Source organism: Martes martes (genome assembly GCF_963455335.1).
Source record: "Martes martes genome assembly, chromosome: 4".
In the NCBI taxonomy this organism is placed as follows: domain Eukaryota; kingdom Metazoa; phylum Chordata; class Mammalia; order Carnivora; family Mustelidae; genus Martes; species Martes martes.
The window spans coordinates 95,230,688-95,251,543 of NC_137891.1; the positions used below are offsets into that span (position 1 = coordinate 95,230,688).

Here is a 20,856-nt window from a genome sequence, read left to right on the forward strand (position 1 = left end):
CTGCCAACAGGTAGCCTCTTTTTTGGAAGAGACTTCCGGTCTCCACTGAGACTGGAAATAGGGTAAACCAACAAGCAAGGTCAGTGCAAAAACCAAGGAGGGAAGAGAGGCCATTTCCCAAAGCGCCTCAGACCCTAAGCCAAGTAACCCTGACTTCAGAACCTCCTCACACATAAATAGGAACAAGACGGAGACAAGGCTAGCAGTAGGCTCTAGGTCAACCTTGTCCTGTTGCTAGCGTATTTTTAGGGTGTTTTCATGTCAGCAACTCTGTGGAAATAGTGGCCTTTCGAGCAGATAGCCTCCCCTGCGCCACTCTCACATCAAGCCCATGCCCCCCATTCACCCTCATCCGTTGTCCCTAACCACATTTTCCTCTCAGGTCTGAGTTGCCAGGTACTCATTCTCCATGAATATCAATGTCTTCCTCTCTGGATGAACTCTCTAGGGCTGTAGCAAAACTCAGGACAGAGCGTTTTCTGTGGAGTCCACTTGGCATAGGGATGAGGAATTAGAACAGGGAGAGCGCCCCAGGACAGGAGGAGGCTGAAGGTTGAAGGTTCACCTTTCTCTGGCCACCACTGCTCTCAGACTTGATGGCCCAAGACACACCAGTGATGGCTTCAGTGGACTCCCATGTTCTATCCCGCTGATGGGCTGGCCTTGGCACAGCCTGGCGTTCAGGGAGGCTCCAGTGTCCTCAACTATGACGCTGGTTTCTCCCGGAACTAATTTATATTGTAATCGGAAAGCGTGTGTTGGAGTCTGTGCAGGGTGGGCAGGGTCGAGGTGCAAGGGGAAGGGGCTGGAGACTGGGGCTCGGATGACTGTCTGGGCCCGATCCTTTGGCAGATGGAAGCCGACATCAGCTGGGGCTTCTCTGCCTTCTCTAAGGGACGCAGCTTACTCTTCCTCCTCACCACACCCCTGCAGGGTGGACACTGTTGTCATCCCCAGTTTCTAGATGAGGAGACTGGGACAGCATGCTCCAGGGTGCAAAGCCAAGGAGATGGGGAGCCAGGAGTCAAACCGAGAGACTTGGCTCCACTGTACGTGCTGCGGGTCCTCCTCTCGGCTGCCTCTTAAAAGCTGGCTAGGGAGGGCTCTCCCCAAGGTCCTGCCTCTCCTGGGGATGGGCCAGTGGATGTTCTCCCTCTGACTCTTAATTTTCTTCCTCTTCTGAAATGTCCTCTCTGCCTCTGGTGGCTCTTTCTTCACGGACCAGTCATGGGACACAAGCCCAGCTCCACTCCACCCCTGGGGACACAAAGTGGGTTGCTGTGCCTCAGTTGGAGGTTTGCTGTCATGGGGACTGGGTATTTCTCCTTTCACTGCCCAGTAGCCCCCCCATGGGTGCCTGCCCTGAGGGGCTCTCCCTCCAAACCTCCCCGAGGGCACTGGCTCCCATCCTCCTCTGGGCTCTTCTCCGCCTTGCCTGCTTCTAAGCCTCAAAGCACAAACAAACGAAGGCCTTCTTTAAATTTCCCTGGGCAAGTCGTTCTCTCCAGCTCCATCTCTGAACACTGAAAACCCCACAAGGTGTTTGGTTGGGGTTGGCATGACCAGCCATCACCAGGAGCTCTGGGATCCTGAGATCGGTTTCCGGCCTGTACCAGGCTCCACCCTCCAGAGAAGGCAACCGTGGCTTTAAGTAACATTTGTTTTCTCTCCTTACCTAAGAATTTCTCTGGCCATTGGCGTTCTGTGAGCCCACAGAAGGGCATGCGGGGCCATCCCTACAGACCCAGGGAGAAGCCCCTCCTTGGGGGGCGAGGCGGAGCTACCACCGAGATGGGAGAGGGGAAGCCGCCCTCCATCTCCACCTTCCCAGTTCTGCCTGTGGGCTGAGAAGGAAACAGCTCTTCCCACAGGGATAAGGCCTGAAAGGGAGGCCCCAGACTGACAGACTCATTGGACAGGGCCTCAGCCGGGAAGGATAGGGGCTGTTAGGAGACCACAGATGAATGCTGAGAAAAGCAAGGATGATGCTCTCCAGAGACAGGCAGAAGCTGCCAGGGACAAACCCAGGGAGGGACCTGTGAAGCTGTCCCAGCCCTTTGGGGATAGAGCCCGACGGTCCACCTGTGTTGCCCGTGGTTATTTCCTTTTGTTAGCTCTCAGTATTTAGAGAAGTTGCTTTGTGTATTGCCAAGCCACTTCGGGGATGCTGGGAGTCAAGAGTAGAGCAGATTTGGGTCTGTACTTGGGTTGGAGCTTTAAAGAGAGTATGCGGGCAGAACCTGATGGGAGCGGCTAGGACCAGAGAGAAAGCCCAGAAGGAAAGAAGGGGACGCTCAGGGGGGCAAGAAGGGAGCTACTGTTTCAGCCCCTACTCCCCTGGCAAGTCCTCTCCGGAGCCCCTCCCTCTGAATAAGGTAGCCCCGTCTTTGAGGGGCAGGATGGGGAGAGTTGTTCCTCCCACCCCCTAGAAGAGCACTGGTGGAGGGCTCCTTGTCTAGGGACCTCTTGGTGGAGTCCACGCCTTCCCGGAGTCTTTGACTGACTCACATCTTTAGTGACACAATGGGACCATGTGCTAAGAACAGTCCAACTTCCAGAGACGAAAACAGCTCTGGTGGCGTGTCATGATGCAAACGTGAGAGGCACTGCCCTTCTCCACGAGTTGGGGACAGGCTGGCTTTGTGACTTGAGGCACCTGCTGAAAATACTTCCCCCACATCCCAGAAACCGTCTCCATCCAAGTCGACCCCCCAAGGCCCCTGCTGGAGTGACACTCTGAGGAACCCTCCCCACCACTTCAGCTGCGAGTAGCCAAAGGTAGGCGCGCAGGAGGGAAGGCCCTAGAACAGCTAAGTTTGAGAGCCTCAGGGCAGCAAGGAAGAGGGCTGGGATGGGGAGAATCCTGTAGCTCGCCAGCTGCCCTCCCCAGGCATTTTGAAGGTGGCGGTTAGGGCTCCAAGGTGGATTTTCAGCAGAGAAGCCAGGAGACTGAACTTCCTTCTTGCTTCCGGGCCTTTCTGGTAGTTCTAGGGTAAAAAAGAGGCCAGGGGGAAAGGCAGGCGGCAAGCGCCTTTATAATTCCAATTCCTGCTGACAGAGCTTTTTTTTTTTTTTTTTTTTTTTTTTTTAAATATATTAGTAAATCCTATCCAAGACTGGGCAGCCACCCAGCTCTCTTTAGGGAGTGAGTGTTCCCTAAGAGAAAATAATCCCCCGGCCCTATTTGGGCACTGTTTACAGAGGAACTCTGGCTGAGCAGTTGTCCCTTCTTGCAGGAGATAAGAAGGGCGATGTGCAGCAGAGTTCTACCACCGCCCGTGTGGCCAGCTGGAGTCAGCCTGGGCCTCCCTGGGCCAGACCCCAGCACACACACACACACACACACACACACACACTGGGTCCCTGACGCAAGTTTGCTTGATTAGCTTTTCATCCCTTTCCCTCCCAGGGCTCTGGTTGTCCCGGGTGGGACACTCTTGGTGGCCCTAAGAAATCACATTTGGAAAAGGATAATCTGGGGGACGCCTTGTGTCCTAAAGATTATGTAGCTTATTATATACCCGGACGGGTGGTTTTCAAAGCCCATGGCAGCTTCTGCTCTAGGTTGTGTCTCCCACAGGTTGATAAAGGAGGATAAAGATTATCTCTTGGTTTCACTGGTGAGGAAGCCTAGGATCAGGAAGGGCATCTGTTCAAGGCCACGCGGTCCGCGAAGGCCCATCAGTCAGGACCCACAGATGGGCCCACTGGGCAGACATGGTGCCCGCCCTCAGGGACTCAAGGATCAGAGGGACTGGAGGCCAAAGACCGGGGCATGATTCCTGCCTCTGCTGTGTGGCCTCGGAGGGATCACATCACCTCTCTGTTTTCTCACTGGTAAAACTGAGAAATTACCTGTATTTCACAAGGTTGTGGTGAGGAGGTATTAAATATCAACGAGAAAGGGCCTTCCTGGGTTCTTGCCATAAATTATAGCCCCTGATGCTAACAGCTGTAATACCTAACATGTTTCCAAAGCATCGTCTGAGTTTATTACCTCATTTAACCTCCTGAAACAGTAAGAAATCCCTATTTCGATTTTATGGATGAAGCAAACTGAGGAAATTTTTGGAGTCATGTGGCTTTGAGATGCTAGAACAGAGAACCCAAACAGATCATTGTCTTTAAAGGCTAGATGGTTGTAAGATATTTCCTCCTTCCTTGCCTCAAGGCAAATTATTACAATGTTGTTTCAGATATTTTGGAAAATACAGAAAGCCACACAAAAAAGAAACGCTCCTCACCATAAGCCCGTTGTCCCAAGGTAACCACCATTACTGTTTTCACGGACTCCAGAGTCTTATTTCTTAGAAAGATCACATGGGTGCAGGGAGAGGCAGGAATGTGCTGGAGACTCAGCAAGTGTGGCTGCATTGGCTCGGTGAGGGATTTCTGGAAGTTTCTGGGATTAAGTGATTCTGGAAGAATGCTGGGGAAAAGGGCAGGATGTGTGTGTGGGGAACAGAAGGAAGAAGATGGTTAGGCCTGCAGGTCTGAGGCTCAGAGGTGGGGTAGTCCAGACAGGCTCACGGGTCTGCTGGGCCCTAAGCCTACTTCTCACCATAGACTGTGGCCCCTCCTCATCTATTATTAATGAACCCCTTCATTTCCTGAGGTATGAGCAGTAGGAGTGGCTGTGCTGGTCTCCTCTTCCCTTTGACGAGGCTGACACAAGCCTGGAGGATTCTGTGGACCCTTACAATGTCACAGCGAACTGCTGGCCTTCCCCGGGGGGACCCCAGTCAGCTCCTCAGTGGGCAGAGCAGCAGGGACAGCTCTAACTGAGGCCTGCCTCCACGTACGGGGGGTGTGAGGTCTGGTATAGCTCTGTTCCCCCACCAGAGCTGCATCGGGCCCCTCGGTGACACCCATCACAGCTGTGGGGGCCTTCCCACTATGTGGGACTAGGTCCCAGCCAGCAAGCCCCTCTTCACCAGTCCCTGGGTCCAGACCGTAAATGGTGCAGGTGCCCAGGGGCAGGGACCCATCTCGTTATTAATAATAATGTTACTGACATGTCTAGCTTATTACCTTTATATGGAACTATGGAACTGACCACGCTTTTCACACATTGTCTCATTTAATACTCAACAAGTCTTTAATTCTGCAGATAGAGAAAATAAGCTAAGAGAGACAAAGAGAACCGTCTGAAGTCTTGCATAGCAAGTACTAGAAACTGTCATTTATTTTTGTCTGTGACTTTGTGCTGCTCCAAAAAGGATTTAGCTAGCCCACGAGACCTGTAACGCGATTAAAGCTAAGTTTAAAACGGCATGCAAATGTTAGGGAAGGGATCCACGCAAGACAGTCCCCTGAAGTTCAGAGAGGACACCATACGGCACGCGTGCCTTGCCGTCGGGCACACAGCTCCCTTTAAGCACTCTAGCAGCGAACGCAAAGAGGGAAACCTAGTCCTGGAATTCTGTGTCCATGAAGTAAATACAGACCGGGTGCTTGGGGGAAAACAAAGCTAGTCCTGGTCTTAGCACAGGAGAGAATAATGAACATCACGGAGGCTGTCCAGGGCATGGTCATTGAATTCCAAAAGCTTGTTAGCACCCCTGAGGCCTCAGTTTCTTCATCTGCAATGTGTCGGTAATCGTAAGACCTAGTTCCTAAATTTGCTGTGACAAACGAGAGTCTCTTGAAAAGGTTTATGAAAATGAGGAGCTGGGGTAGTGTACGAAAGCACTGTCATGCCTTCCTCAATCAGGACTCCAGAAGCGTTAGGGGAAACTCAAACACTGGGTAATGAGTGTAATGAATTTGATCCCTGTGACAGCCTTGCACAAAATCAAGCTGGCTTGCCCTGGTGATTAACAGGGGGTGTGTGGGTTCGAGCCACATGACCCTCCTTTTCAGTTAAAATCTCTGGTTGCTATCTCTGTGCTTGCTTCCCTATCTGTACAATGTGGGTAAGAATATTTCCTACTCATAAACACGCAGCGTTCTCACGCAGGTGCCCAGTGAGTGTCAGCTGTGAGTAGTTTCTTGAAGGTTTCTCCCTATAATCCTCCTTAACTGTGGTAGAGGTGGGCAGTCCCTGGAATCTGGGGGGTTCTCGTCCCTCTGCCACCTCATTTGTTTGTATGTCCCCGGCAGCCCTTAACCCTTAGCCCTTGACCTTCATCTAGCAGGTGCTCAATTTATACATGTGGGGTGAAATTGGAAAGGGAGAGGAAGGGGTTCCAAAGTGGTCTAATATCAGGAAACCCCATCTAGCGTCACCTGGGCCACACCGCCCTTCAAAGCCTTGTTTCCCTGGTCTGTAAAATGAGCAGGGATCTCTATTATCGGAGGCCGCTTGAGCTCTTACCCTGATTATCACAGAGAAGGGTTTACTCAGAAACTGCTAACTGCAGAAGGTTCAGGAACCCTTTAGAGACCCAGGTCCCACCCTCGTCTTTAGGAAGGCACTGGGCTAGAAAAGGGTTGTCGGGCGCTCTGCAGGGCCGTGAGCCATGTGGATGGCAGTGAACACAGGCTCTGTCATGTCCCACTGCCTGGCCTGGCCTGGCCTGGCAGGATGGGGCCTGGGTCTGCCTGTGAACCTAGTGTTTCCACTCCCATGTGGGTCCTCCCGACCTGAAGAAGAGTGACCTCAGCTGACAGGACGGGAGATGCTCTTTCTGGTGTAGGAGGAGAGGCAGGCGGAGGTGGGGAAGGGAGGCAGGGGTAAGAAGGAAGCACTGGCTGCTGTTTGGGAGGGCAGGAAGCTCTGGGAAACGAGGGCCTAGGGTCTGGGGAAGGAGCCCGAGACATGGGGTCATCCACCGGGCAGCTGCCCTCCTTAGCGGCAGCCCCAGCAGCCATAGGAACCCGGGGATGCCCAGCCTAGAGGCTGAGGCCAGCCCTGCCAGGGGGTACGGCCTTGCCTCCATGCCGGGCTATGCTCTTCCAGGCTCATTCAGTGCCAAGAGGAAGTCCCTCTCAGCGAGGGAAGGAAAGACCTGGAAGAACTTCTGCTGGGGGGCTCAGGGACCCACTAGCTGTGGCTCTGGGCTGGGGGGCAGGCAGGAGCCCGGGCTCCCTGGATCCCCACACCCTCAAAGCTGCCTCCTCGTCCAACCCTCATGTTGCTTTTGCCCCTCTCCACTTGGTGCCTGGAAGGGAGGGGAGAACCATTAGTGTCACCTGCTCACCAGTGGGAGACATTAGCAGGCTCTGGCAGAACACGCGACCTATAATTTTTGGAGGAGTTACAATAATGGAGCTAATTTGGTGTTTCATCATTGCACTCTTGGGTGAGCAGAGGGGGAAGAGAGAGAGGCCTGGGGTCTGGTTTCAAACAAGCAGCCAGTGCAGAGCGCTGTGGGCATCTTCTGGGGCCGGGAAGCCGGGCCTCCCCTTCTCTTGGCCTCCTCCCCCACTACTGGCTTCTCCCTCCTGTGATGTGTTGTCAGAATGCGGCTTGAAGAGGGTGGAAGTCAGCTGCCAGAAGCAGCTCTGTGGCAGGACAAAGCAAGAGGGGGGTTGGAAGTTTGCAGAAATGCTCCAAGAGTCTGCCCTGCAGGGGTAAAGTGCACACATCATTCAACCGTCAACCCCTTGTATGACGAGAAGGTGAGGCCGCCTCTACAATGCCTTCATTTTACAGCCAAGGAAACCGTAGCTCTGGGAGGCACAGTGACTTGCCCAAGATCATTCTGCAGGTTAGTGATGGGGTTGGGATTAGAACCCAAGCCTCCTGGCTCTAAGTTTATTCTAGTGCCGAGGACATGTGAGTGGAACCTGGAGCCTGAGAGGACACACAAGATGTCTTCCCTCACCCCGATTGTTGAAGGTGATGATGGGTGGGGAAGCCCAGGCTGGGAGAGAGGGACGAGGCCTCCTACCAACTGGCATGTCTTCTTCATGTGGGCCCCAAAGCCAGAAGCTGGCTTCTGAGAGCCAGGCTAGAAGGTTTCATGGCCGCCCTCCAACCAGGGACATGCCCAAGGTGGCTTCCCCGCCTTCTTCTCTTGCTGACCCAGATGTCCAGGGGGCACACATAGCCCTTCAGCCTCCCAGGGGGGCTTTGGTTAGCCTGTCCCTAGGCTGTGGGGCCACCACCTGCCCCAGTGGGGCTGGAGAATAAGAGGTTTATACCCTGCCTGCTTGCTGTGTATGCATCTCAGTAGCTCTCCTGGCCACTGGCAAAGTTTACCTTGTGTTCTCCTCTTCTGTCTCCAGATCAGGGATTTACAGCAGCTTCCCAGGGGGGAAACCCCTGAGAATGGCTGATACTCAGGGTCAGACGAAGTCAAAGAAGTTCAATGACTTTCACAGTCATGCAGTCGGGAAACAGAAGAGCCAGGACTTGAACCCCAGGCTGTGCCCCAAACCCCACGCATTCCCCACTGGGGCTGTTTATACTAATTCCCTTGAAGCAGACTAGTGATTCCCTCCCCCTCTGGTTGGATGACAAACCAAGACCCCAGTTTCCCACCGACCCCCAGTCAAGAGTTCTTTGTTGAATATTCTGGGTCTACATGAGGGCCACTAAAATGCCTGGAAACCGTAGAAGGCCAAAGACACTGAGTTTCTGGGCTTTGGAGAAGAGAAGACAGTGAAAACTGATACAGTCTTCCAGACCCTGAGGGCGTAATGTCTGCATCATAAGGAAATTGTAGGTGGGAACTGGGAGGGAAGGGCATACCTGCCTTGGAAGTCAGTAGGTTGGACATCAAGGAGAATTTCCTGAGTTCAAAGATAGTGGAATGGCTGAGAAAAGTGTGGGATGTTTTTAAAAGGGGACTTCGTTGTTGAGTTTAGAAGTCCTGCTTAGAAGCTGGGACTGGATGAGTTGACCGATCACTTGTGGTCTCTCGCTGTCTAGAAACATATGATTGGAGTGGTCTTGCTCGGATCGGCAAAGATCCCACATCAAGGGCATGAATCTCCAGATACGGCACCTGCACTCCTCTTGGGAAACCCACAGGGACCACAAACCAGCCCCTTACCCAAAACCTAGGGGAGCAAGAAGATGAAAGTGAGAGAAAATAGCTCCCATTCTGCAGGAGACAAACTTCTCCACCTAAGGGTTTCCTCCTCCCAGTCCCGGTGTCTGCACCCTAGCTCAGGTGGGAAGAGACGTGTAGAGAGAGCCTCGGGTCCTTGCATGGAGACAAGAACTTCTGCCTACCGCCAGTCCAGCTTTCTCCAGGCACGGTGGAGGGGAGTGAGTGGCGTGGGCACAGTTCCAAAGGATTCTGAGTTACATGGTGGAGAAGAGCAAAGTCTTCAGTGTCAGCAGACAGGAGTCCAAATCCAGACTTGGCCAATTACTCCGAGAGCTTAGCAAGTTACTTAACCTCTCTGAATCTCAAGATGGCAATGATCATGGGCTCTTCCAAGGAATGTGATATGAATGCGATGAAGAAAATATCTGTCAAGTATCCAAATGCTCCATATCTGTTAGTCTCCTTCGCTCTTGACTTTGGCTTGGGTCACCAAGATAAGTAGGTTAAAAGAAGTAGAAGAAAGTTCAAAATGCTGGCCAGAGCGTGCATGCTCGATTGGTTCTGCTAACTAGAAAAGGCAGTGGTTCTCACATGGGGGGCGGGGAGGGGCGATACTTTGCATTTCTGGCAAGTTCCAAGTGTTGCCAATGCTGCTGGTCAAGGAAACACCCTTGGAAAACTACTGCAATAGGACTATTTACAGACTAGTGTCAGACATCTTTAAAGCCCTACCCAGGTTTCTTAAACCCTCCAAATTTGGGGCAGGCGCCTTCTTGCTAAAACTTAGCTATCCAGGGGATGCATCGTACATTGAGGAAAGGTGAAGAGTGAGAGTGAGCACACTTCTCCAGGAAGATCTCGCATGGCTTTGACCCATCAGAACCCTTGTCTACACCCAACAGAAGGGAAGGGGCCCTTCCATCCTCCTAACTTTTGCTTAGTGCCATTGATACTGAATGACTTTGGTTATGTTCCATCTCGCAGGGATTCTGCTAGGGTCTGATCTACGGTGGCTTCAGAATCCCCTCATTCTCCTTGTGCTGCAAACCGAGGATGTCCAAGAATGACCTGGCGAGCTTCTCAGTCATTCACAGTCCACTTTCACAGGTTCTGACTCAGTCTGTCTTGGGCACAGCTCAAGAATCAAGCCTCCTCTTCCCCGGAGGGAGGTCTGGTGTACCTTACGAGGCTCAACCCTAAAGCCATCTCATTACCCAGAGGGCACCTCCCTGGACCAGAGACTGAGGTTAACCAAGGTCCACTCATGTCACCCACCCCCCTTCACCACCTTCTTAACCGGGTGTATCCCACAAAGCTAAGATGTTCATTCATTCAGCGGTTATTTGCTGAGCATGTGTTATGTACCAGGCACTGTGCTCAGTCCTGGGAATACAGTGGGGAGTGAAATATGGAGCCAGGATTAGGGTCAGGGAAACAAGGTGCCTTGGGGGGACAAGACTGAAGGAGGCCCTCACTCTTGGAGGCATGCATGAACCTGACAGGGAGGGCCTCCTTCCCGTTTTGCTTCACCCTAGTCCTGCTTCTGATGAAGCAAAACCCAGTCACTGTCCTTCAGGAACACACCGTCCAGAGCAGGGGTGCGGCTTGGGAGGAAGCGACCTGAAGGGTGAGCGGACGCGTGCCATGTGAAGAGCTGGGGAAAGAATGGTCAGACGGAGAGAGCAGAATGTGCGGAGTCCCAGGAGTGGGGAGACCCCGGAACACTTCAGTTGCTGCGGGAGGGCGAGGGTTAGGACTTGGACCCTAATCAGGTAGGGCCCTCCCTGTGGGTCTTGATAAGTGTTTTGGATTTTAATCCAAGCACAAGGGGAAGACACTGGAGGGTTTTAAACAGAGGAGTGATGAGTTCCATCTTATAATTTTGCAAGAACACTCTGGCTGCTGTATGGAAAGTGGGACGCGCGACCACGGGAAGCAGAGAGGTCCATTAGGAGGCGGTTGTAAGTGGGCAGGCGAGAGATGGGTTTGCCCTCTGTGCGGTACTGGAGATGGAGAGAAGTGGGCAGGCTTGAGACTGAATTTGGAGGTGGAATTGACAGGGCTTGGTGATGGACTACATCCAAAGGAGAGAAGAAGGCAGACAGCGACGAGACTGTCTCATTTCTGGCCCGAGCAACTGGGAGGATGCAGGGGTTTTTCCCCAGTTGGGCAAAACAAGGGGAGGATGTACATGGCAGATTGAAGTTCACTTTTGAACATCTGGGAGATCTGAGATTTCTGTGAGACGTCCATATTGAGACGTCGGGTTGGATATATGAGTCTGGAGTCTAGAGGAGAGGTCCGAGAAGGGCCATAAATTTGGGAGTCCTGAGAATGCAAATGGGCATTAACATTATGGATGAGCAGAGAGAGAGAATGGGGGTTTAGAATTCTACTGTTTAGAGGCAGGGATGGGAGGAGGAAGGAGCAGGAGCTGGGATGGAGAAGCCAGAGAGGTGGGAGGAGACCCCAGGGCAGGAGAGTCAAGGGCAGGAGCGGCTGCTGAGAGCCTCTTCACACAGCAGCCACACCACAGTGAGAAGAAGAGATTCTCGAGTGTCGGAGCAGGAGGGGGTGAAGACCTGAACCCTCAGGTCAGCAAAGAAACAAGGAAGCTAAAATCCCTGTGTGCACGTGCCCCTGACCGAGACCAAAGCCCTGCCCACAGGCATCCCCAGGGCACCTGTTTGCAGAAATGCCCCTCGGCTACCCCAGGAGAACATGGCCCTGGGACCGGGGCATCTTCCCTCCTGCTGAGAGCCCCTGCCGCCACCACCCTGCTTGAGGCAGAGATCAGATCACTCACCACTGAGATGCCCACCCTCGCCCCAGCGGGAAACTGACAGCAGTTTGATAACCACACAGCAGGACAACTGGAGGCTAGAAAGGAAGACCCATTCTCATTGTTAACTTCACTAATGTGCCATTTATTCCTGTCATGAATGTGATGCCCGTGGAAGACCAGAGCCGAGTCCCTGGCCTCCCATGGACATGCCCCCATGGGGCAGACTTTCCAGCTTGATCAGACATTGCCTCCATCTCTTCTAGAACTTTCCCAAACTCTACTCTCCTCAAGTTCCTTCCACCCCCTCACAGCCCCTCTCCCTTTCCGCCCACCTTTTAAAAAGTCATTAGGAAGAGATCTGTACCTCCCAGTGTGATTCTGACTCACGGATATTTGCCCAAAAGTAATGGTGCATGTGAAACACTAAACCTCTTTTTGAGGGCAGGTTCATGGAAGAGAGGCTGAGAAAAAGTTTCCTAAATAAAACCATCTGTTTCCCTGAAGATGCTCAGATACGGCAACATTTGCCTCCCCCTCCCCCGCCATGTGCTTTAATCTCTCAGGTCCCAGGGACCCAGCCCAGCCCGAGCATCTCACCGACTTCCTCCTGCACGCCCTGCCCCCCAAAAGCTGGAGGGTCTCCCTCTTTACCGGGGGCCATCCCGGGCTTTCAGGGTCCACGCCACAGGCTGCAGCTGGAGTCCATTGAGTTCATATAAGGCATCTCTCTCCTGCCAGATCATTTATTCACATTGCTGCAAAGCCCTTGGGGCAGAAAGCACTTGAGAGAACAAGCAGGCAGAGATGGAACTCAGAACAAAGGGAACCTGCCCTATCCCCCCCGCAGGGAACCCGAGCATCACAGCAGCCATGTCCGCCTTCCACCTCGGCCACCCCCAACATTCTCCCCAAAGCCCTAGAAGCTTGGGCCTGAGGAAGGGCAGGGAGGGAGCCAACCCAGCCTCAGTCCCTCCCTGAGCACACACCCCCCGCTCACAGCAGGAGTCCTGGAAGCTGCTGAGGAAGGAGCACGCCCACCCCCTGGGATCCAGGGGCGCTGGGCGGGCAGGGTGTCAGTCTCTGCTCTCCGCCCCTGCAGCCCCATCATCCCGCGGGTCACTAGAACCTGCTGATCGTTGTCTCAGAAACGTGCTGCCTTTGCTTCAAGGCATTTGTAACGCTTGATCTTTCAACCCAGAGGCATTGGGAAGCCCAAGTCAGACCAGGGTGGTGAGAGTAGGCAACGCAAGAGGAGAGAACAGAGCAGCTGGCCTGGAAGGACGAGTGTCGTGCAGGGACATCAGAGGTAGGGACAGATGATTTCAGGCAGTGGCAAGAGCAGGGTAGAAGCACGGATGTGCAGAAGTCCCCACCCTGCATCTCACCTTCTAATACAGAATTTCTCACGTCCCCTCCCTCAGCCTAGAATGGCCTCACTCGGTTTCCTCCGCTCGTTTTCCTTTGGCTCACCTTGCCGAAGACCCTGTTGGAAGCCTACCCTGTAACCCCAGGGCACTTTATTACTCCCTCTTCCGCCCCTTCCCCCTACATCTCGCCCAAGCCTGTCTTAAAGCACGGATCACACCAACAGATTACTTCTATGCTTTCTCTTCCCTGCCCCTCCCCCAGGACTGTGAGATCTTTATAATATTCGCAAAGATGGAAGTAATAATTATAATAGCAGCTAACAGTCACTGAGAGCCTGCTCTGAGCCCGGCACTACGCCAGGCACTCTACACAGATGACGTCATTGAGTCCTAACAACAACCTTAAGAGGTAGATGTTGTGTTATTAGCCCCATTTTACAGATTAAGAAACCAACACTGCGAAAGTGACACTGCTCATTCACATCACAGCTGGAGCTTGGATCATCCCTCCCCCCGCCCCCCCCCCCGCCCTGAGCTGAGTGAGCCCCAATCCATACTTTCAGCCTTTCTCTCATCAGCCAGTATTTACTGAGCATTTACTGTGGATCAGGCCCTGGACTAGGTGTGACAGAGACCCCGTCTCTGCCCTCAAAGAGCCCACGATCTAAGGCAAACAGAGCATTTGTCACAGAATCCGCACGAGCGATAGGAAAGTTAGGGTGGTGGCCTGGGCTACGGAAGAGGAGGTCTGGGGTACTTTGAGGGCAGAGGAAAGGGCCCAGCCCCAAGAGCCAGATAGCCTCCACTTCCGACTCAGCTCTACCCCGATTCCAAGCCGCAGGCCTTCACAGAGGGATTGCTCCCTGGAAGTTTTTCTACCCATTGGAGGCAAGTGGCTTCCACCCTGTCTCTCTTGCAAGCTGCCCTGCCCTGGGGTGGCTTAGCCGCACTTCCTACCCTGTGCTTTAGAGATCCTTTTCGGTCTCCTGTGGCCTTCCTACAAGTGTAGCAGATGCTTCTCTGCTGATGATGAGAGATTCCGACAAGCCACTTAATGATTAAGAGACAAGTGTTCTCTAAGAGAGGGGGAAGCATGGTTCTTGCTTCGCTTAGCCTGGATTCCAAGACAGACCCAGAGCGTGGATGTCACTCATTGCCTATCTGGGAGGAAGAGAAGGTGGCTAGCGCCGGAGAAGACTAAAACACTTGGGGGTAGTGGGGACCGAAGGAATGAGAGTGTTTGGATTTCAAGGCGGAGTTGCTAGATTCCTTGAGGCGGGCTATAGACAACAGTCAGGCATCCTTGGGTTGTCTCCACTGGTGATGTTGATGGTAGGATTTCCAGTGTGAATCCTTGGTTTTATGGCTGGCAGGGAGGGACTAGAATGTTTAGGATGATCCTCTCATGTTACAGAGATGTGAAAGGACGAGCCCAAGTTTTCGTGGCTGATTGGTGGCTGAAGGATTCGTGGCTGATTGGTGGCTCCTGACTTGTGGTTCACTGTTTTTTCCTGGGCAGCCCCCAGACAGGAATTCTCTTCTGTGCTTAGGGCTCTGTGAGTGCATCAAAGAGGAGGAGACTCTGTTGCAGACAGCCTACCGGGCAACCCACAAGAGCAGCGGTGTGCCATGGAGGGGCCTTTCAGAATCTTGCGGCCCTCTGCCCTCTCCAAACTGGAGCCAGGACTGAGAGCCAGTGCTCCTGGACCCCCATTCGCCCCCACCAGCCTGCAGGTTAGCAGCTGAGAGGGCCAAGTTGGTTTCTGCCAAGTTCTGGACAGCAGTGACCTCTCCATCACTGGGGAGCTCATTACCAATCAGGGGCCCTAAGGCGGCCTCCCCTGACAGCCAGTGAAGATGAAAGCAATAATGTGTGGGCTGTTCTGCAGCCCCTGGTCACCCTGGTTTTATTAAAGCCAAAGTCTCAGGCATCACTAATGAGCATAAAGGACTGGCAAGGAGTATAGGATCTGGGGCTGAAACCTCCTAAGAGAGGGGGTGGGGCAGAGCAAGGATCTGGCAAGGCCACCCAAGGGGCCCAGCTGGGGCCCAGCTTCCCAGAGAGGGAGGTGACTGCCAGGAGATGCTGACTCTGTGTTTGCTTAGCCCCCCATCCCTCTTTTTACTCAAAAGTAACCTCTTTATTTTCCTTTATCAAACAGGCCAGTCCTCTGCTGCCTGCATGGGCAGGGGAACAACACCCCCTCCATCCATTGAGCCAAGGGCAGCCAACTTGTGGTCGGGCCCCATGAGGCCCAGTCACCCACGGCAGAAGGTCCTGGGCCCAGCTGCAGGCCCCTTGGCTCCTGTTGTCTCTCTGCCTGCAAGTCATGGGGGCAGATCTTGGCTTGTTTTCTTCACTGTGCATGAAGAAAGGAGTTCACAATCAGAAGCAGGGACCACAGTGAGGGTAGGGAGCCTCACACCACACTGTAGACTCAGCACCCTTGTGCTACCCAGCTGCCACAGTCCTGTCAAGAAAGGGCACCCCTGCAGAAAATAGGGGGCCCTGCTGTGTTGTGCTCCCCTGGAGGGAGGCATCCTTGAGAGCAGTGCAGAGAGCTGCACGTGATTCCCCCACACCCCAAGCCAGTCTCCCGAGTCCGTAAACAAATCAGCTCAGACTCCCCCAAATAAGACAGCCCTTGAAAGGGTCACTCTGCATTATAGGGTGACGGTGGCAGGGAAACCAGCCCCTTCAGAAGGGGCCACTGACATTGAGAAGCACTCCTTCCAGGGCTGTCCTGGCTAAGATAGAGCCTTGTGTTTCAATCTGCGTTCATGGAGCTCCTCTCACATGTGGCTGCTTCTGAAGCAGTGGTAGGTGTAAAGCAAAGCTAGACCCAAAGGGGCCTCCAGTCACCAGAGGCTAGTGGGAGGGCACGGGGGCAGCAGAGGGGGCACTTGGTAACGCCGTGGTTCAGGGGCAGAAGGTGCGGCCGGGGTAAGGGGGAGAGGCACTCTCCATGGGCTGGACCCTGGGTGAGGACCCCTGCAAGATGCATAGGATTGTCCATGCGAGGACAAGAGGAAAAACATTCTGGCAAAAGGGACCGAAGCTCCACCAGCCCTGTGGAGCAGAGGGTTGGTGTAGAGGAGTAGAGAAGAAGTGAGGTGAGGAGGTAAGATGGGACCCCGTTGTTGAGGGGCCTCAGTGCAAGCTAAGAAGACGCAAGCTTCTTGATTCCAGAAGCCGAACAGGGGGAGCCTTTGGGGGGTTTGAGCAGCAGCCTGGATCTGTAAAAACTGGCACCAGAGTACTCACTAGTCATGCAAGTGGCTTAACTTGGGCAAGCTACTTAACTTCACCAAACAGTCCTTTTCTCCTGTTTGCGGTGGGGATAAGAACACCTACCTTGAGGGGCTGTGGTAAGACTCACTGAGATGATTTGGCAAAAGACTTGGCATATGGCAGACACATGACTGAGTCTGAAAGGTTTCTCTAGCTTCGGGTAGGAATGAACCTACAAGCCTTATTAGGGAAATAAAGGGAGCTGGGGGCCCCCTTATGCCTCAGTGCCTTGGTCAGAGGTAGAACTTCCAGCCAGGTGCACCAGGGACCTGCTACATGAGGGGAAGGTTGCACTCCATCAACACCATGTCACAGGGCCATTTCCTTTGTCTCCCTCCTTGGACTAGGGAACTAGGGGGACAGGAGACACACCCGAGGGAGATGGGGACCCTGGCACCTTCTTCAAACTGTACACCCCCCAAGACCGTGTGCGTGCTGAGGGGGGACTCTATCTTCACAGAGCATGGAGCCAAGTTCTAGAGGAGCCGGGGTCGCCTTGAGGTGCTCCCTGGGTGAGCCTGACGGTGCTCCAAGATAAAGTGAGTGGGAGGAGCACTCTCCTAAGAGTCGGGAGTCCAGCTGCATCTCCCGCCAGCGGTGTAAGCCTTGACAGAGCTTTGAGACCTGCATTTGAACACTGAGCTCTTCAGCCTGTGAAGTGGAAGGAATAAGGACACTTCCTGCCTCACAGAGTTGCTGTGCACAGGAGAGTTCGTGGCTGTGGGTCTCAGCTCACTGACTCTGCACCGCTGTGGGGTTCTGTGTGCCGGAGGGGGTCCCACCTCTAGGGAGTATACAGCTCTGCCCCCCCCGTCCCCTCCTGGAGCTGGGGGGGTTCCCCTTCTGCCGCTCTGGGATTCAACAGTGGAGCAAATAAAAAGACCGAGACTGAATTTTGCGCTGGGGCGAGGATGGGCACCCATCCCACCTAGAGGAGAGCCCTGGGACCGCATGCTCTGGAAGGCGGTGAGAGAGGCTTGGATTCATCTCCAGCTGGGCCCAGGTATCACGTGTTTCTAGGAGTCCTGAACAAGGGGGGTTCTTTATGAGAAGAAGGGACAGAAACCTTGGTGTCACCCTTGACTGCTCTCTTTCTCACACGTTGCCTCCTCAGGGAGCCCTGCCCCGGCCAACCTGTCTAAAATTCAAACAACTATGGCCTCCCCTACGAGCATGACACATCCCCCTTCCCTGCCTTACATTTTTCTCCTCGATACTTTTCACTGTCTAACTTTCTACCTTTTTTCTTGTCCTTTGCCTGAATAAAATGTAAGCTCCGCGGGGTAGTTGGGGGTGGGGGTGGGAGGGTTGTGTATTTTGTTTTTTCCCATATCTCTAGCACCCAGAACAACACTTGCACACAGCAGGCGCTCAGTGAACATTTGTCGATTGACTGAATGAATCAATGAGCGAGCGGATGGCCCCATCTGAAATCAGAGCCCCTCCAAACTCTGCCCTCCTCCTTCACCCAAGGTTGGGGGCCAGGGAGGGGCGCACCAGACCAGCCTCAGAGCCTGGGGGTAGTTTTGGCAACAACAGCATCCTCCTTCATCAAGTGGGGAGCAGGGAGAAGAAGCAGTCCAGCCAAGTGCTATTTCACTTGACAGACAGACATTCTTACCCTCTTTGAAGTTTACTGAGAAACTTCCTAGGATTGGGCACCCCCGGGGGCAGGAGATGCTATATTCCCTGCCGGGTCATATTCGAGGGATGATCACATTTGAGGGAAAAGGATAAGGTGGATCCAAGGCCTGGCACAGACCCGGGATGGGGAGTGTACATCTCCTTGGCAGGCAGCATGGCCTGAGCAAGGTCACGATCCTTTGTGCTTTCGTGCTGAGGCCTGGAGGTTAGAGTGCTGGGTGGGTCTCGGGAGAGGCAGGGAAGCTGCCGGGCAGAGGGACTGGTGAGGGACAACTGAGCCTGGGGGCTGGTGGCAGACCTGCAGGCAGAGAGCCCCTGCTGGTCGGAGCGTGTCTTGTGTGGGACACTGTCATGCCCACGGCCAGGCAGGGCGTCGGGTGTGGAGTCAAAGGGGACCAGTGGCTGAGAAGGGCGAACTGGAGGGGAACAGGGCTGGGCCACTCCAGGGCTGCTGGTCTGGAGGCTGTAGCCAAGGGCCAATGGAGGGCAGGGCAGGACCCAGCAGGATGGCGAGGACTGGGACCAGCGTCTGAGCAGAGTTGAGAAGGAACAACGCACAGGGCAGATTCTACTGAAGAGGCAATATCATCCTCATTGTCTTTTACTCCCGGTTACTCCCAGCATGGAGGCCAGACCCTCAGGTCCAAAAGACAAGGCACTCTGCCTCAAAGAGCCTTCTCCTAGGTCCCAGAGTGGCCCTCAGCAGCGGCCCTGGGAGCCGTGTGCCCCTCATGTGCCCTCTTATCTGCTTTTTTGCAGGAAAGCGTGGATCTGGGAGAGATCATGTTCTCCCTGTGCTACCTGCCCACAGCAGGCCGGCTCACCCTCACAGTGATCAAATGTCGGAACCTCAAGGCGATGGACATCACAGGCTACTCAGGTACCTCTTCTCCCCAAGTGGCCTGCCAATTGACATTAGCTCCTCCTGTCATTTTCCCTCAAAGGAGAGAGAGTAAGAAATAAACACATCGGGGAAAACAAACAAAAAACAAAACAAACAAAAACAAAAAAACCAAGGGAAATCCTTCTAGTTACATGAGGCCCCAGGACTTTCAAGGCTTTTGTCAAGTTTGAGTGTGCAAATGTTTGTAGGTCCGCACGGCCCCGCGGCAGCCCCACAGATCTAGTCAAGGGTGCAAAGCCCCTGCAAAGCCAAGTGTATTTGTATCTGAGTTTTTTCTGCAGGACTCCTGGCCCCAGCCCCTACACCAGGATTGCTGTTAGGTACAGAATAAGTCCCATTCTAGCAACTGAGGACATGCTTGGTTGGGGGCCACTGCAGAGACGGATCCTTTCCGTGATTCTGTAAGTCGTGATCCTTTCCATGATTCTGTAAGTCGTTGTCAGAGAAGGTATCTGAATTTTGATATAACAGAGGCATTGTTTGAGTCCCAGGAGCCTCCTTCCTCCTGTCGGCTCACATTTGCCCAAGGAGAGAAGTGTCCCAAAGAGCAGACGTGCGGAACAGCCTGGGCTGTGCTCAGAGTTGCAAATGTAGGGAAAGGCTTGTTTCCCTAGACCCATCACCCAAGGGGCTCTTCTGATGAATCAGATTTCCAGTGTCAAACCACTCCAGAGGTGCTGATGTTTCCTTTTATTCATTCATTATTTATTTTCCTCGAAAACCCCGTAGTATCAGCACAGTTACCATAAAGAGGGGATGGTCCAGCTGCAAACCTCTGGGCCCAGGTGTGACCTGGTGTAGCTGGAAGAAGATGAGGTATTAGACCTTGAATAGTTAGGTTTTGGGGAAAGGAAGTTGGAAAACGCTGAGGTAATGTGTGTTTGCTGCCGCTTTGACTCCCTCGGAGCTTCTGCTCCCAGCCCCCCATCTCTGTGCAGTGCTCATGTTTTCCAGGCTGAAAGCTCCCCAAGGTAGTGTCCACCCTAATGCCTCCTTCCGCTGGAGCTCCCACTGCACTTCGGGGAGGACGCCGGGAAGAGCTTAAAGAGCCTCTTCCGACGTGTGCAAAGCTCTCAGGCCCCACCAAGTCGGCGTCCTCCAAAAATACAGCCAATGTAGATTTCATTTCAATATCAAAATAAGTGCATGCTGGGGACAGAAATTCGCTGAGGACTGTCAAGCCTGCTGAGGGAAATAGGATTTTGCTGCCTAAGTCCCCACACTATCTTCTCTGGTGTAATTAAATTGATGTGCTAGAGAGAGAGCTTACGGCAAAGCCACTGAGGTAATCATAACGGCCGTTCCACATCAGAGGGTTGGGGGAGAGATTTTCTCACGCTAAATTTTAATCTCCCTCTTGCAATTGACCCTCTTTTCTACCTGGGTTTGGAATCTGCTGTTAAATCTCAGTTTGATTCTGAAAATTCAGGGGTCCTCTTTTTGTCAGGGATTTCTGCCTGTTTGGTTCACAGATGTAAGCAAGTGTCTGGAACAGAGCATGCAACACACTAGGCTTTGGGTAAATATATTTTGAATGAATGAATGAATGAATGAATAGTGTGAGGAGCCTTGTCAGAGGGTGAAACAGTGGGGCATGTGTGCCGGGGGCCTCTCAAACAAGATCTCTTGTTTTTGAGAATGAGTTTGAGGTTGCCGTCGGTCTAGACTTGCTTGGATCTTGGGCTAAAGCAGGGAGTGAGTGGAGCTCACTGCCTGCTCTTGATTTCTATGACATTGACCACCAAGCCTGAGGGTCTACCTAGTCTCCTTGACTTTACTAGTCCTGAGTCAATTCTCTAAGCCCATCCACTGGAATGATCACAAAATAATAATAAGGATCAGGACACCGCAAAAGGGTGGTGAGCAACAGCACTCATCTTTTCCACATCTGGTCTTTACTGATTTGAGTCTAGTGGTTTAAA

The 20,856-nt window shown here is 53.2% G+C and overlaps 1 protein-coding gene across 3 annotated transcripts in view; it reads left to right on the top strand.

Annotated features, from left to right (window-relative positions):
* SYT6 (synaptotagmin 6) overlaps positions 1 to 20,856 on the top strand; it is a gene marked incomplete at both ends in the record, with an annotated part of 54,271 nt that overhangs the window by 24,050 nt on the left and 9,365 nt on the right. For all 3 annotated transcript variants that reach the window (XM_080802556.1, XM_080802557.1, XM_080802558.1), the window contains one exon: positions 18,790 to 18,910. In XM_080802556.1, the coding sequence (XP_080658682.1) occupies positions 18,790 to 18,910 (121 nt within the window). The remainder of the gene's footprint in view (positions 1 to 18,789; positions 18,911 to 20,856) is intronic.